At 39.7% G+C, this 17,145-nt stretch overlaps 1 protein-coding gene across 1 annotated transcript; it reads left to right on the forward strand.

Moving 5' to 3' along the window:
• Nucleotides 1–2,259: 2,259 nt before the first annotated feature.
• Nucleotides 2,260–16,578, forward strand: LOC128692527 (uncharacterized). Its single transcript, XM_053781678.2, has 4 exons — nt 2,260–2,601; nt 9,671–9,984; nt 12,906–13,010; nt 15,353–16,578. Exons 1-4 carry the CDS (start codon nt 2,269–2,271, stop codon nt 15,519–15,521), a joined length of 921 nt encoding a protein of 306 aa, XP_053637653.2. The 5' UTR covers nt 2,260–2,268; the 3' UTR covers nt 15,522–16,578.
• Nucleotides 16,579–17,145: the final 567 nt, after the last annotated feature.

The raw sequence follows: 17,145 nt of genomic DNA on the forward strand, positions 1-17,145 counted from the left end.
GCTCCTATACATTCACTTAACATCTCCCAAAATCTCTCTCTCTCCTCTGCATTCCTCTCTTCTCCAGGTGCATACACGCTTATTATGACCCACTTCTCGCATCCAACCTTTACTTTAATCCACATAATTCTTGAATTTACACATTCATATTCTCTTTTCTCCTTCCATAACTGATCATTTAACATTACTGCTACCCCTTCCTTTGCTCTAACTCTCTCAGATACTCCAGATTTAATCCCATTTATTTCCCCCCACTGAAACTCTCCTACCCCCTTCAGCTTTGTTTCGCTTAGGGCCAGGACATCCAACTTCTTTTCATTCATAACATCAGCAATCATCTGTTTCTTGTCATCCGCACTACATCCACGCACATTTAAGCAACCCAGTTTTATAAAGTTTTTCTTCTTCTCTTTTTTAGTAATTGTATACAGGAGAAGGGGTTACTAGCCCATTGCTCCCGGCATTTTAGTCGCCTCATACGACACGCATGGCTTACGGAGGAAAGATTCTTTTCCACTTCCCCATGGACAATAGAAGAAATAAAAAAGAACAAGAGCTATTTAGAAAAAGGAGAAAAACCTAGATGTATGTATATATATATATATGCATGTGCGTGTCTGTGAAGTGTGACCAAAGTGTAAGTAGGAGTAGCAAGATATCCCTGTTATCTTAGCGTGTTTATGAGACAGAAAAAGAAGCCAGCAATCCTACCATCATGCAAAACAGTTACAGGTTTTTGTTTCACAGTCATCTGGCAGGACGGTAGTACTTCCCTGGGTGGTTGCTGTCTACCAACCTACTACCTACTTATATATTTATATATATATACCTATTTATATATATATATATATTTATATATATATATATATATATTTATATATATATATATTTATATATATATATATTTATATATATATATATATATATATATACACTGATCTCTGGCTGAAGGAGACTCGAACCTACGAACCTTGGAACAAGGTACGCAATGCTATACCAATCTACCCACTCTGAACAATACCTTGGCGTGCAGCTTGCGCTACACGTTTTTGATCCAAGGCAGCCAGCTTTCAGGGAGAAGGCTTACAGCTTTTCATCTCGTCCCCTGCATGCATCAGCCTTACTTGAGATTTTTAACTTGCATGGAACGAGATGAAAAGCTGTAAGCCTTCTCCCTGAAAGCTGGCTGCCTTGGATCTAAAACGTGTAGCGCAAGCTGCACGCCAAGGTATTGTCCAGTGTGGGTAGATTGGTATAGCACTGCGTACCTTGTTCCAAGGTTCGTAGGTTCGAGTCTCCTTCAGCCAGAGATCAGTGTTTGTGTATATTTCGCCTGCTCTTGCGAATTCCTTGAATATATATATATATATATATATATATATATATATATATATATATATATATATATATATATATATATGGGTAAACAGAATGGTGGACATGGGACGCAAACCGCGGTACTGTAAATTGACAGTCCGACGCTCTGGTATAGCCCATGTATATATGGTATACCTGGAGGGTGTTTCGGGGGTCAACGCCCCCGTGGCCCGGTCCGTGACCAGGCCTCGCGGTGAATCAGGGCCTGATCAACCAAGCTGTTACTGCTGGCCCGACGTAAATCCAACGTACGAACCATAGCCCGGCTGGTCAGGTACTGACTTTAGGTGCCTGTCCAGCCTAATATATGCTGGGAGGCAGTTAAACAATCTTGGGCCCCTGACACTTACTGTATTATCTCTTAGCGTACTCGGTATATAGAAAACCCCTGGTTATGCAGAGTTTTTCGAGCAAATTAGGTTAATTTTGTCCCTAGGATGCGACCCACACCAGTCGACTAACACCCAGGTACCTATTTATCACTACGTAAACATGGACTGGAGGTGTTTTAAAGAAGCCCCCCCCCCTTTATGTTTTCACCCGTATCGGGGATCGAACCACTAACCTCAATGTGTTAACCGAGTGCTCTATCAACCGAGCTATGGGACACAGGACTGAAGAAGTCACTATAGCGGCAAAACGTTTTCTCTAATAAATGTCCTGATTTGGACATAAGTGTCTTTCTCCAGATTTTGGCGGTATTGTTTGGGAATGGGAGTCCCAGGAGTGGCATGCGTAATAAATACATCTTCCAGGTCGCACTTCAATGGCAAATGGCGTAACATAAAAAATACACGGTAGGTTGATGTGACTGGAGGTGCATGTGATGGCGCATGGGCGGAGCTTGTGGGTAAGGTGGTGGTGGGAAGGTCAGTAACCGCTGTGGTGTGCATGTGCTGTGTGTCCTGCTCCTTCTTTCTCTCTGAACCTGCTAGATCTCTGCACCGAGTCTGTTACCAATCAACAACTTTGGCCCTTTCCAAAAACAGCCTCAGCCACAGGATTCCGATCAACACCGAAGATACAGTGATGAATCTACACTTATTTCTCATGTTAGCGTTAATGTGTTTCCTGCAGACAGCGGACGCTCTGCAGCAAGACAATGAGTTTTCTTACAACACTCAAGCAAGTCTGAGCTGGCTGCAGGGTCTTATGTCAGGAAGTTCTAAGCCTCATTCACGCAAGCGACGAGTCATTGCCGTCCCAGTAGGATCAAACTTGGAGGTAAATACTCTGGCATTCTTTTGTAGCATTGGGGTAAGTTTCCTCTACCTGCTGTCTCTTTCCACCTATCATTCAACAGTCATTGCAGTCTATCGGCTCTTGAGCATCGCATTCTAGGGAAGAGCCTCTAAGGACCCCAAGAGAGATAACACTGCATCAATGTAAAAGGGTGGATGGGTAAGCCAACTAAACGCCTCAGTCAGATTTAAACTTGCGTTTTTATATTGAAAAAAATAAACAATATAAGATTTAAGTTCCAATAAATAATAAATTATATGTGAAACAAGAAATCTCAGTTTATCTGTCTAACCTCATTTTTTTATATATAACGTATGCATTATTTTTCCATTTGTAAAATTTAAATTAAAACTAGACTTATTCGATGCTTGCAATGTTAAAAATAACCTAAATATAAAAAAAATATATCTAAAATCCGATTCTTATACAGAATCAGATTTTAGATATATGCAATAACATATATATACCAAAAGGGCAATTTTGAACTTCAAAAATACGAATCATTTTAAAGTCACAACGGGAAACACTGTGTGATATCCTACAAGTGTTTATAACACACAATATCTAACTTTTCCCATTTATTCATAAATTAGAATTCATATATAATTGTTGCAGCAATTTTTAGAATGGCTGCAATTGGTGCCTGCTGTGTATTCTCCACATATAATAAAAAAAATCAGAATAATTAAAAAATTGTGACGTTTATGTTTTTTCTCAAAAGTTCCGAATACAGTAATTTGAAAAATATTGGTGAAGCGGCCCGGTGGCCTGGTGGCTAAAGCTCCCGCTTCACACACGGAGGGCCCGGGTTCGATTCCCGGCGGGTGGAAACATTTCGACACGTTTCCTTACACATCTTGTTCTGTTCACCTAGCAGCAAATAGGTACCTGGGTGTTAGTCGACTGGTGTGGGTCGCATCCTGGGGGACAAGATTAAGGACCCCAATGGAAATAAGTTAGACAGTCCTCGATGACGCACTGACTTTCTTGGGTTATCCTGGGTGGCTAACCCTCCAGGGTTAAAAATCCGAACGAAATCTTATCTTATCTTATAGACGCGAGCGGATGAACCTTGCATCCTCTTGTGTTGGGAAGTGCATGACCCCAACTTCCATTAATATTAGTTAAGAACCCGACGTAGTCACCTTACATTATTATTGTAGTACATAGGTACGACTGGCATCCAGTGGGCAAACCACCTGTCTAATTGTCTTTATTAAAACAAACAATTAAAGAAAATTTTTAGTAGACATCAGAAACGTGTTGAGCATGATTTTATAATATATTTAAATTGGCCGTCGAGGACGGGATAGTTTCAGTCAGATTTCTCATAATAATTTTGGAAATATTTGACCAAATTTAATGACAAGGGTGCCATTATGAAATGAATATCTGAGTAGTTTTTTGTGGCCCTCTTCTTCCTGATTTATAGGTTAGTTAATAATCTGGCTGTGTGTTGCTTCACATGTGTCTCCTTAATGTCACAACAACCTTCGTTGTCATCTCTGTCGTACTGGAGTAATGTTCCTGCCAGGAAGTTTGAAACCTCCATCTTTATGCTCATATGTAAGTGTAGTTGTTTTAGAGGCACTTGTTTAATATTTGTGTCGTTCATGCTGTAAGTGGTAACTGGTTGAGTGTCAAACTCTCATCTTTCCTGGAAGAGATGTCTTTAGTGACTGGAGGACACCATACGTATCAAAGGCCAGGTACTCTTCATCATCCCAATTCTGTTGGTTGTGCTTGTTCAATACGAGAGTTGTGAAGTGATTTCCATGATCAAGGCACAGTTTTACTACCTCAAACTTCTGCATTGACAATAAGTCTGCCGTATCATCAACAAGGAGAACTTCGTTTCTTCTGAAGGATGCTCAGCTACTTCCTCATGATCACTGCCATCTGGCAAACACTTAGTGGCATCTTCAAGGGTATTTAGGAAAAAAAATCGACAATGATTAACGCACATGTGTTAACTGTACGGTTCATATAAAAGCAGTTATATTACTATGATGATAAATTAAGGGAAGGGGATTATGTCATGTTTTAAAGCGTGGCCACGAATTACGAGACAGAACGATGGCAGAGATGCACAGTGACAGCATAGGCAGCACATACACATACCTGCAGCTGTGAAGTCACACTACCCTACAAACACCCTCCACAAACACCCGCAACAAACACCCCCTCTTCAAAAGGCATTCCCCGGTAATTGTGATTCTAACGTTTAGTAATACATTTGATCATAATTATTTAACCATATATTCATTATATTTCTAACTCAAATCCCTGTAGAGAGGTCCCTCTCTAGTGTCACCTATTACACTAGAGAAAACTATATTTTAACTTTAGTGGCAGACGCAGTATTGATTGCACGACTACCGCTGGCCCGTTACAAACATATATAAAAAGTACGCCTTGGTTTCAGAATCGAAATAGTTTATATATGCAAACAAATATTTATAGTCGTAGGGGGATCCTCCGAGACCACAAACCTTTGAATGTTACAGCTAGGAACACGACTCATAATATATTAAAAAACAAAAAGTAATGGATTTATGACCCATAAGTAGTCTCGAGAAGGCCTTAACCTGTTTCTTTAAAATTTCAACTCTTCTTTAGGATCACTATGGCCAGATTATTGAAGCAGTTGGTATGTGCAGGCGTCTCATGACCTCAAAACCACTGGAGACGAACACTCAAGACAACAGGAGAAAAAAATTCTTAGATATCTGTGGAAAGAGACTGAATCACTATAGCTCCTGCAGAGTGACTCAAGAACGATTTGATGAGTTTCGAAACATGAACAGGAGATAATAGTGTTTTGTAACCTATTCGAAGTTTCACCAGATGATTCATGTGATTTTTCTCCAAGCCATCGACACATTCAGAAACTTTCACAAGAGAAGCAGTCTACCCGATACATTTGTAAAGTTAAAGAAAGTTTGTGCCAGGAATGTTCACAGTGTTGACAGCAAATACATTTTAGAACAAGCTTCTTCAGGGATGAAAACTGTCAAGTCAAGTCTTCAGCAAAGACTTACTAATGAATATCGTTTAAACAAAAGTTTAAGATTTTGTGTCATAAACATTGAACTTGATGTTAATGCTGTCTCTCCAATAGATTGCAGCCTCAAATATCACATTAAGATTAAATAAGACGCTTAAAGTGTGTTATGCCTATCTATTAATAACACTAATTCGCATATGACTCAACATCAAACTCTTATATTTAATTTTCTCTTTTATGTCCATAACTTACAAATGTGATTTAGTTTTTTAATATTGGATCACATTATTCCTGCAGTGCAATAAATTATGGGTTACAAGGTAAATGGTGTTAAACTTTTACGTTATTCAACTAAAGGAAACTGATTGCTATGGTAACAAAATTAATGATTTCTGGAAGAGATGCAATGATTTGGATCCAGGTATCCAGGTATCCAGGTATCCAGGTATCCAGGTTATGATGGTAATACTTATTAATGTTATTGTATAAGTGGGTTATGCTAGTTATTACGTTAGTTCTTGTGAAGAATAATCATACATTTGACCATTTAATGTGACCCTTTTATACAGAGAGGGTGGGGACCACTGCTCTACTGGAATACACAGTTACGATGGTCAGTATTCTCTCCACAGGAGAGTATTACAACTCTGACCAGCGGTGGTCAGTATTCTCTCCACAGGAGAGTATTACAACTCTGACCAGCGGTGGTCGGTATTCTCTCCACAGGAGAATATTACAACTCTGACCAGCGGTGGTCGGTATTCTCTCCACAGGAGAGTATTACAACTCTGACCAGCGGTGGTCGGTATTCTCTCCACAGGAGAGTATTACAACTCTGACCAGCGGTGGTCGGTATTCTCTCCACAGGAGAGTATTACAACTCTGACCAGCGGTGGTCGGTATTCTCTCCACAGAAGAGTATTGAGTAACGGCTGGTAGTATTCTCTTAGAAGGGAAGTAGGTCTTGTGTTAGCCCACCAGCTTTCTCTAGTTCAACTCTGACATAATAATGTGTGTCCCATGATTGTGTATCGCAGCCTCGGACGGAATATTAAGTTGTATGCCCTTGTACCTACCTAGTTATATTCATCTAGTTGTTTGTGTGTTAACGAAGCTCATGATACGAGCTCTAATTCTTACACTTCAGTGGACTGACACATCTTGTTTGTAGCATATTGAGGAGTACAATATATACTTTTGAATTCTATACCATAGTTTACATTCATAGCTTCATCTCTAGTTTAATCCACTAACGTTGTAATAGAAAACCTCTTGTTATGCAGAGCATTTCGGGCAAATTACGTGAATTTTGTCCCCAGGATGCGACCCACACCAGTCGAATAACACCCAGGTACCTATTTTACTGTTAGGTGAACAGGGAACACGTTCTTATGTTTTCACGCATACAGGGGGATCGAACTACGGACCTCACTGTGTGAGCTAGGTGCACAAGTAATCGAGCAATTAGTCTGTTAGTATCCAACTTGCCGAAGTCCCTAAGTACCTTGTACGTTTGTACGTTGTGCCTGTATCTCTACTGTTCCTCTCTTTCAGTGGCGCAAGAATCAATTGTTTTGCATATCTTCGTTGATATTATATCAGAATGCTAGCAAATCCTTACACTTATTTCAGCCTCTGTATGCCGATGACAAGCAGTGGGCTCCAAGTCGGTGCCACAATTCTGTGGGTTGGTCTCACATGTGTGGTGTACATTGTCTTCATTGACTCTTTGTTTACCTTCAACAACTTGGTGCTTATATTTGCCTGTCTTGCATTTCAATGGTTGTCATCTTTTACACGTGTGTTACCCTGTGTGTATATTCAGTCGTATCACGCATCAGTATCTCGCATTCCTATCTCTTCATCAGTAAACAGAAAGATGATAAAATCGATCTCCCCTGACTGGTCATTTGCATATATCATAAACAGTGTTTGTTATTCTTACCTTGTCTGATACTTGGTTACTCACCGTCCGAGAAGCTGTTTATCCATCTCTTTCTGCCCTGTTAGATTCTGACCCCTTCACTGTCTAGGACTCGAGGAGGACGCTGTCTCCCCACCCCTCTCTATCCTGTCTGATTTCAGTCTTTAGTAAATTTTAATATTTTTTGAGACAATGTCATATTCAGAGACTATTTTTTCATGTTTTTTTCTGCTTTCCATAGGTTGTATATCCTACTATCACTTCTTGAGTCAACACCAGAATTCGGTCTGTAAAAAAAATCCTTTCGGTAGTCTTAGACTAACTGTGGCTTCTTGTTCTCTCGTTTGGTGTTTCAAGAAATCATAAATATTTTCTGCTACCCTTTCGCAACAAGTGACGAAACTTTTGCTTTAATAAATGTTCTAAACTCTACGTAAATATAGTTTTCCATAAGCCTTTGCTAGGCAGTTTCCATCCCTATTCGCACATGCAGTACAAGACCATAAGCATTCGTTTCCGACAAGTAACTTTAACCTGTCTTTCTGGGTCACGCATAACATCTCGAATATATATATATATATATATATATATATATATATATATATATATATATATATATATATATATATATATATATATATATATATATATATATATATATATATGTCGTGCCGAATATGTAAAACTGGTCAATTAGCAAGAGCTTATTTAAAATTAAGTCCTTTCTGAAATTTTCTCTTATACGTTTAAATATATATTTTTTCATTAATGTTAATGTAAAAATTTTTAACTTTGCACCAAAAGAATCTTAGAAAACTTACCTAACCTTATTATAACAAGAGCAATTTATTTTAGCCTAACCCAACTAAATATATTTTAAATACGATTACAATAATTTAGTACTAAACAAACACAATCAAATATATTTTCTTCGTTAGGTTCAGAATGATTTTGGCGAAATTATTGCATACACAAATTTTCACTTGTCCTATATGGCAAGATGAGCGTTGCTATTTAAGCCAAGATCGCAAGTTCTGCCTATTCGGCACGACATATACATATATATATATATATAAATATATACATATATATATATATATATATATATATATATATATGTATATATTTATATATATATATATATATATATTTATATATGCAAGGAATTCGCGAGAGCATGCGAAATATACACAAACACTGATCTCTGGCTGAAGGAGACTCGAACCTACGAACCTTAGGACAAGGTACGCAGTGCTTTACCAATTTACCCACACTGGACCAATACCTTGGCGTGTAGCATGAGCTACACGTTTGATCCAAGGCAGCCAGCTTTCAGGGAGAAGGCTTACAGCTTTTCATCTCATCTCCTGCATGCATCAGCCTTACTAGAGATTTGAACAATGCAAGGAATTCGCGAATGGGGCGTTCTGGGTGGAGGTGGTGGGTGGGGGCATACTGAGTGGACGTGCTGGGTTGGGGCGTACTGGGTGGAGGTGGTGGGTGGGGGCATACTGAGTAGACGTGCTGGGTGGGGCGTACTGGGTGGAGGTGATCGGTGGGAGCGTCCTGGGTGGAGGCGTACTGGGTGGAAATGATGGGTGGGGGTAGTGGGGGAAGGTACTGGGTGGAGGCGTACTGAGTGGAGGTACTGGGTGGAGGCGTACTGAGTGGAGGTGCTGGGTGGAGGCGTACTGAGTGGAGGTGCTGGGTAGGAGCGTACTGAGTGGAGGTGCTGGGTAGGAGCGTACTGAGTGGAGGTGCTGGGTGGAGTTGTACTGGATTTAGGCGCTGGGTAGAAGTGCTCAGTGGAAACATACCGGGTGGAGAGGAGCTGAGAAGAAAACGTCGATGGAAAAAATCACGTAATTCAGTTTGTACTGTCTTTGCTTAACATAAAAATAAGTAAACAGTTTAAGGACATGCAGAGCGATGTGGATAAAGCAGCAGTAGCTGTGCTTTAGTGTTCAATGACCACTCAGAGTGAAGAAAGGCTCATTCCGTTTATATTTACTATGTATAATTTGTATATCTACCGGAGGAAGAAAGTTTGTGGAAGCCCCTTTATTGCAATTTGTGTAATATATTCACTGTCATGTATTTAAGGTGTCTTCCTTCCGTAGGTGAAGTGGTCGCTGAACTTTCCCTTCGACACCTTCACCTTTCACAAGGCCAAGCTGCAACTCGCTCTACCAATCAAGGTGCCCTTCCCAAATGCGTTCATTGCTGGAGGCGGCCTCGGCTTCGGGAAGAGATCTATCGACGCTGAATATAAAGATCTGCAGTTCGTCGACAGCCCGAACGACATCACTCGTCCTTACGCCCACTGGTACCAGGTTGACCATGGCAACCAGCTCGAGTGGCACTCCAGGTCGAGACGTGCCGCCCGCCAGGAGCGATCAGCCCTCTACAACCACTTGAAGGCAGCCTTCGATAAGTGAGTTTCAAGCTTTGATGTTTTTGTAACTCACAAGCTAATGTTTGACTTTAGGATAAAAACACTTAGGTGAATACCTACATACTCTCATGTTAACATTAGCTGTAGTGTGTTTTCCAGCAGAGCATAAAACTGATAATACATGATGATGTACAGTCGAACATGTAGGCTGTTGCTGTGAATTTTGTAGTCTGGTCATGGCTGCTCCACGAGGCAGCAGCTTCTTTGATATCTTCTTATTCATTCCATTCACACGCTGAGGTTATTCACAAATTGTCTTGATTTTTTTAACGTCCTGAATTCCAGTGTTATGCATCTGCAAATCACCGGTATTTTGTGCAACGCGAGTAGTTTATGTAATGATATCTGAATGTTCTTATCTACTAGGTGTCATTTCTGCCACTGGTAGTATCAGAATTCAGAAGATTTTACAGTTTTCAACAGCTGTTCACTTCCTCTCATGGACAATAACATGTGTTCATGTACAGAACAGTGTAAGTTACTGAGCATTTCTTTTAAAGTTTCCTTTGGTGCATTTACTATACGTTTTCCCCTCGACCCATAAGCTCTCATACAGACTAATTTCTTTATTACTCTGCCTAAATCAAGTTATGGGTGAACTCACATGCACACGCCTTCAATTATAACTCGAGCTCATTACCCTTAAACTTTATTTTGAAGTATGCTTTAAACATTAGTGATGCATCTTAGATCAAATCTAGAATTCAAAACCCACTTCTCATTGGCAAAAACAAGACAAAAATGGTCTCCATCTCGACCATTTTAAAGACGTTTTAGATAAGATTCCACACACTAACCTCCTTACGGAATTACAGTGGTTAGAAAGGTATAACCCTCAGCTGAAAGACAGCAGCATTCTGAACTGGATATTTATTATATGACATACAATCAACATTTCTGACAAACATAGGCCACAAACACTAATCTGCTTTACCTCTCTACACTTGTTAACGGGTGCTAAGCCATTTGAAAATATGGCTATAAGAATAGCGTCTACAAAACAGTATAGATAAGATGCCTTTCCAAGGCTTCACTTCGTTGCGGATACAACAAATGTTAACTTAACCGTAAACAGCACTCCAGTAAAAACAACTAAAAACAGTGTGTGGGTGATCATCAGAGTAAGACCCGCGTCGGGAGACGCTTTGCTATTCCTGACGAAGAAAAATCCCAGCATCTTGAGCAGGGCATTCAGTACAGGTTCAGCCGCAAAGCCCAAGCCGGCATCTCCTGGGAAGCTCATAACAATATTTGATGCTGCATCTTACAAGTCATTCACTCACAATCAAGTCTCCTACTGCTACTCAACACGCACATCAATATCACCAATGACTCTCCAGAATTTAGAGACCATACAGAGTACTGCCATGAGAAAAATCTGCGGAAGCCTAAGCTCATCACCTTATCTTGACCTCTGAGGAACAATTCTAACACGCCTAGTAAAAAATATATTGTGAGCTAACTACCCCTCTAATATTAAATTACGCCCCACCCACAAACTTATCTACCGAAACCATTCTCTATTCCCAACCCTTTGTTAGAAGGTTCATATACAATGTCTCAAGCCTGGCCGGTTATCAAAAGATATACATGTATATTACTCCGGGAACAATAGTTCACCTTAAAGACGATATTCCCAGAACCTACTGTAAATATTTCATGGGGGGAAAAAAAAAAGATGAATTAAGAGCGCAGCAAGAATAAGTGAATGAGAGTTAAAGAACACTTCCAGTCTGTAATTAATAGCACTTTCTATATCAATTTGGTTTTTGCACGATTATTTTCTGTTGACAAAATTGCCAGAAAAATTTAATCAGATATTCTTGAAAAAAATTCCCTCACGTCAAAAATTTTCGTATTTTTCTCATTTAATTTTGTTTTATTTTTCCCATTAACCTCTATTTATTTGAAAGATCCCAAACTCTTAAACATATAATCTTTCGTCTTGTAGCACGTGGTGTCCTTCAGCACTTTACTTCCCTTGTGGAAAATACTGTATATATTTTCTAGAAATACAGTAGTTATATGTAAATAGATGGCCATACTGTATTTAATAATATTTATGTCATAGAAAACGGAAAGCCTGCGTCTGCGCAGGACAGTCGCCATTTTGTTTGAATTGGATACTAACGGTAGTGTATAATGGGAAGAATTTTTCGTGCTCTAGAGTTTAAAATTGGGCTGACACCTCTCAAATATGAGGCGAAACTGTTGGATGTGCATTCCTGCATAATTTGAGAATCAGGCGACAGGACAGGACAACTCCAGGAACCTCAGATAAGCTGTCTAAATTATGTTTAATTTCTGGCCAGTAAATTCTTCATAAATGTAGGCAAAAGGGGGGGTCCTGTACATGACACATTAATCTCCAGTCAAATTGGTGAGCGATATTAAGATATATTTTCCTTCTGTTATGTAATTGTGTATATCTATAATCATTTTTTAATTTTAATATACAGTCCACAAATTTATATATTTACCAGCATTCCTGGTGATGTATATTTCATTTAATTAATAGGTCCAGAGCAAGTTGTGGATATGACAGTGGTAGGTATCGAAGGGGGACATTTTTGCGACCTAGGTGTCCCAAATTCCTACTTGTCTAACTGATAAATAATAATTATCTGTTCATTTACTGTTATGTACATAATGATACATTCAGATAAATGTAATTTTCCACATCCCTCATCACTTGACGCCCCTTAGCACTTGGCGTAGCTTAGCACTGCAAGTACTGCAGGAGATTTAACTTCATTAAAAAAAAACATTCTCGTGTTTTCAACAATTCATGCTTACTATACTTTGTAGTTAAGACTGTGTAATTAGAATCGTTAGTGTTCAATGTAAAACTCCTTTCAGAGCTTTTATTTATGCGATTAAAGCGGAGTGTGTATCTGCAGGGCCGGGTTGGACGGACGCAGCTGTCTCCTGAGGACCATATGCGACGTGGCTGAAGCGCCCTTCGAGCAGGGTCTCTTTGGAGAGATGATCAACATCATCCTCACGTGAGTACTGGCTAAGGTGTGGCTGAGGCGAGGCTAGAGGGAGGGGTTGGAAAGAGAAGCAGAGTAGTACGTTGATGTTTAGGAATTTCACGACTGTGTATGAGATACATTTTTTGTGCGTCTCATAATCTATAAGCTACTGATATTGTTGATTCCTGACGTCTTGTGCCCAGTCATATTTACTTGAAACTGTTCATGGATTTGAATCAGTTTTGACCTCAACCAGCTAGTTCCATTTTAACTATATCATGTGGCCCCTCGGGGATTTTAGCTTAATGTTCCTCTCACATCACATAATCTTTTCATGCTCACTTGGTCATTACCTTGGACTATTTTGTATGCCGAGAGCATATCTTGTTTTTTCGTCCTTCCAATAACAATAGGTTCAGTTACTTCAGTCTTCTCTCACAGTTTTCTCTTCATTGATTACGAAATTCGCTTTATTTCCTTCAATTCCGGGACTAGTCTAGCTTCTCACATAAATACGTTACAGTAGGTGTGTTTTACACTTGTGTTGAATACTTTATGCTGGGCCTTACTTGCATTGCATTTGTGTTTTGAACAACTCTTTGCTTACGTTTGTAACGGCATTTCTTAAAGGTACCAGAATTGCATATACTGCTGATGTGATGTAGTGTGTGTGTGCCTCCAGTGACTGTCTGTGAATATTTACCCAAGGTTTCTGGTTCCTGTTTCTCATCTTGTGTTACTTTCTTCCAGTCTATACCCTGTCTTTGGTCTTCTCTTGGGTATAAATTGAAGTAAAAAATTAATTGACCACATTTTCAGTGTATATATGTGTATACACACTTATTTTTCTCAAGCTTGCACAAGTTGTTTCATACACAACCGGTTCCTGGTGACACCGTTTATTATGTACCACGCTCTCATTCTTATATATCACACTGCTTGTTAGTTAATCTGGTTATGCTTTTCTGTTGGATGTTAGAGATTGCTGTTCATTTGGAAGATGGAGTGGGTTGTGCAGGAGTTAGACTTCCGAAGGATGGTGGTTAGAGACGGGCAGAAGGGGTTGGAGTATTTTGAGGGAAGTAGTCAAGGTGGGAAGAGTAAGAACATCAGAAAGAAGGAACACTGCAACAGGCCTACTGACCCATGCGGAGCAGGTCCATGTCCCCCCCCCCCGGATTAGACCAATGACCCACCCCCCGGATTATCCCAATGACCCACCCAGTCTGGTCATCCCCACTCAAGGATGGAGCACTGCACCAGACCCAGCAGCACAAGCTAGTCAGGTCCAACTCACACCCACCCACACTCACTCATGTATTTATCTAACCTATTTTTAAAACTACACAACGTTTTAGCCTCAATAACTGTACTCGGGAGTTTGTTCCACTCATCCACAATTCTATTACCAAACCAGTGCTTTCCTATATCCTTCCTGAATCTGAATTTTTCCAACTTGAAACCATTGCTGCGAGTCCTGTCTTGGCTGGAAATATGACTCAAGAAATCGTAATGACACGATTGCAAACAAACCATACCGCGGGTTCAATCCCGGCCGGGGGTATGGTTTGGCTGGAAATTTTCAGCACGCTATTTACATCCCCTTTATTTATTCCCGTTTTCCATTTATACACCTCGATCATATCCCCCCTAATTCTACGCCTTTCGAGAGAGTGCAGATTCAGGGCCCTCAGTCTATCCTCATAGGGAAGATTTCTGTTACATGGGATCATCTTTGTCATCCTTCTTTGTACATTTTCCAGAGCATTTATATCCATTCTGTAATATGGTGACCGTAAGGATCATTGGTGATGAGAAGGGTGAGAGGAGACTAGTGAAACATGGCTGAATTGACGTTTGGTGGTAAGAACTGTAAACAAGAGAATCCAGGAAAAATAGAAGGAAAATTGAAAGAGGGAAGAGGCCCACCTAAGGATAAGTGGAGGTGGTTTGTTTTAGTCAGAGGGCGAGATGTCTTTTTGTTTCCTAATTGAGAAGGGATCGACATTGTTGGGGATGCAAGAGAATGGAATAAAAGGTTTTGTGGTGATTGGTGAGTGAGAGGAGACAGGAGCATGTGGAGAAATGGAAGGCAAAGTGGCAATGGGTGGAAGGCGATATAAGAAAGATGAAGGTAAGGAGTAGGACTGAGATTTATGCACGGGACGTTAATAATATTTATTTGACGTGGTCCACCCCCACTCCTTCCTCAGAGAAGTTTTCCTTATTAGGAGACTGATTATCCTTTATTTCCATCCCCATGTGTTTTACAAAAAAAAAAAAATCTAATTCTCTCTTGATGTCCTGCAACGTTATTTTTAATTCTCTTTTATACTCTTGTCATAACACTTTGTTATTCTTCTTACCCACAGACCTTCACTGGCGGGTCGACCAGAAACTAAGGAAGAGAGGAAGGAGTATGATCACATTATCGAGGCTGAGTTACATGGTAAACTGAACGGTGGATGTGAAGAGCGCTACCACCAGTGTCAAGTGTCCCTCTTCGACCTACTGCCATACGCTGTCCACCAAGTTTTATAGTCATCAGCTTCTTCAGGAAGCACCATCAATTTTTAAGGGCATTGTCTGGTAAAGGACTCGTGATGGTGATATAGTCTGGTGAGATCATTGTCTGTTGATGTCTGGTAAGGGCATAGTCTATCGGAAAAAAGACAGCCTGGTGGGGACATCCTACATCAGACACATTCTTAAGTATGGAAGTCGTCTACTGCATACGTCTGTAGTGGCATAAATTATTAGTTGCACTATTTGGTATCAGCATTGTCCTACTCATGTTTAGTAACACTGACAAAATCGTCTCGCAGTACCATCATCATCTGTCAGCGCCATTGTCTGGTAGCGTCGTTATAATGGCATTGCCGTCGTCTGTCAGCACGTTGTCTACCAGGGCTGTTGGTATAACGGCATCACTGTTTGGCAGCGCGTAGTCTGGCAGCAGCATCGTCTGGCAGCGTTATCGCTCTTCAGAGTCGTCATCTGAGAGCATCGCCATCTCACAACATTGTCGGTCAGGCAGCCCAGTCATTTGGCAGCGTCTTGTCTGCCCGCATTTTCTGACAGCGTCGTCATCTGCTAGCATTATCATCTGGCAGCATGTTGTCTGGCAGCGTTTTCGTCAGGCAGTGTTGTCGTTTAGTAGCTCCTCCGTTTGGCAGCGTTCTGTATGGTTGCAATGTCTGGCAGACCTGTCGTCTGGCAAAGTCGTCGTCTGGTAACGACGTCGTATGACAACAACAATAGCTACTATGCAGTGACTTTATTAAGTTATGATAGTTTATGTGCACATATTCATCTCATGATCACCACAAACACCTCACATCACTATTGTGTTTCAAAATTTATCAGTGAATGAATGTTACTATACTATCAGGGATTATGTTCTTAAGGTGTTCCCTATTTATCTACCTATTTATTTAATTATTTATTTACAGATTAATATATTTAGTATTAGGTGTTAAGGGCATCTTAAGTATTTTTTTATACACAAATGCTCAAAAAATAATAATTATTGCAGAAAAAATGCCAATAAAAAAATATTCTTGTGATTAGCATTATGTTTGAAGATATACTGACTAAAATTGACGCAGCGAACATATTTATTTCATAGTAATATTGAATTTTACATTTATTAAATTTACATAATATATATTTAATACATTTAATTGTATCATGATAAAGTGTCAACATATATGGTGTTGTTTTATGAACGTTATCATATTAATATGAAGTAGGTAACTTAATCATAGACATCCATATATATATATATATATATATATATATATATATATATATATATATATATATATATATATATATATATATATATATATATATATATATATATATATATATATATATACCAAGTGGTACTCACCTAGGTGTGGTTGCAGGGGTCGAGTCATAGCTCATGGCCCCGACTCTTCACTGGCCTCTACTGGGTCACTCTCCCCGCACTATGAGCTTTGTCATACCTCTGCTTAAATCTATGTATGGATCCTGCCTCCACTACATTGATTCCCACTGGTGTTTATTTCCCATTGTATATACACTGAGTGGTATGTATCACAGTATATATACACTGACGGATTTACCTCCTAGTGTATATACACTGACTGGAGTGTACCTACCAGTGTATATATACATT

The sequence above is a fragment of the Cherax quadricarinatus genome, chromosome 30 (assembly GCF_038502225.1).
Source record: "Cherax quadricarinatus isolate ZL_2023a chromosome 30, ASM3850222v1, whole genome shotgun sequence".
Classification (NCBI taxonomy): Eukaryota; Metazoa; Arthropoda; class Malacostraca; order Decapoda; family Parastacidae; genus Cherax; species Cherax quadricarinatus.

Bases quoted from the DNA above. Each gene is read 5' to 3' on its own strand.
- LOC128692527 (XM_053781678.2), top strand. From the start codon at position 2,269: ATGTGCTGTGTGTCCTGCTCCTTCTTTCTCTCTGAACCTGCTAGATCT. The intron at 9,985-12,905 runs GTGAGTTTCAAG...GTGTATCTGCAG, and splicing joins TTGAAGGCAGCCTTCGATAA to GGCCGGGTTGGACGGACGCA. The intron at 13,011-15,352 runs GTGAGTACTGGC...TCTTACCCACAG, and splicing joins ATGATCAACATCATCCTCAC to ACCTTCACTGGCGGGTCGAC.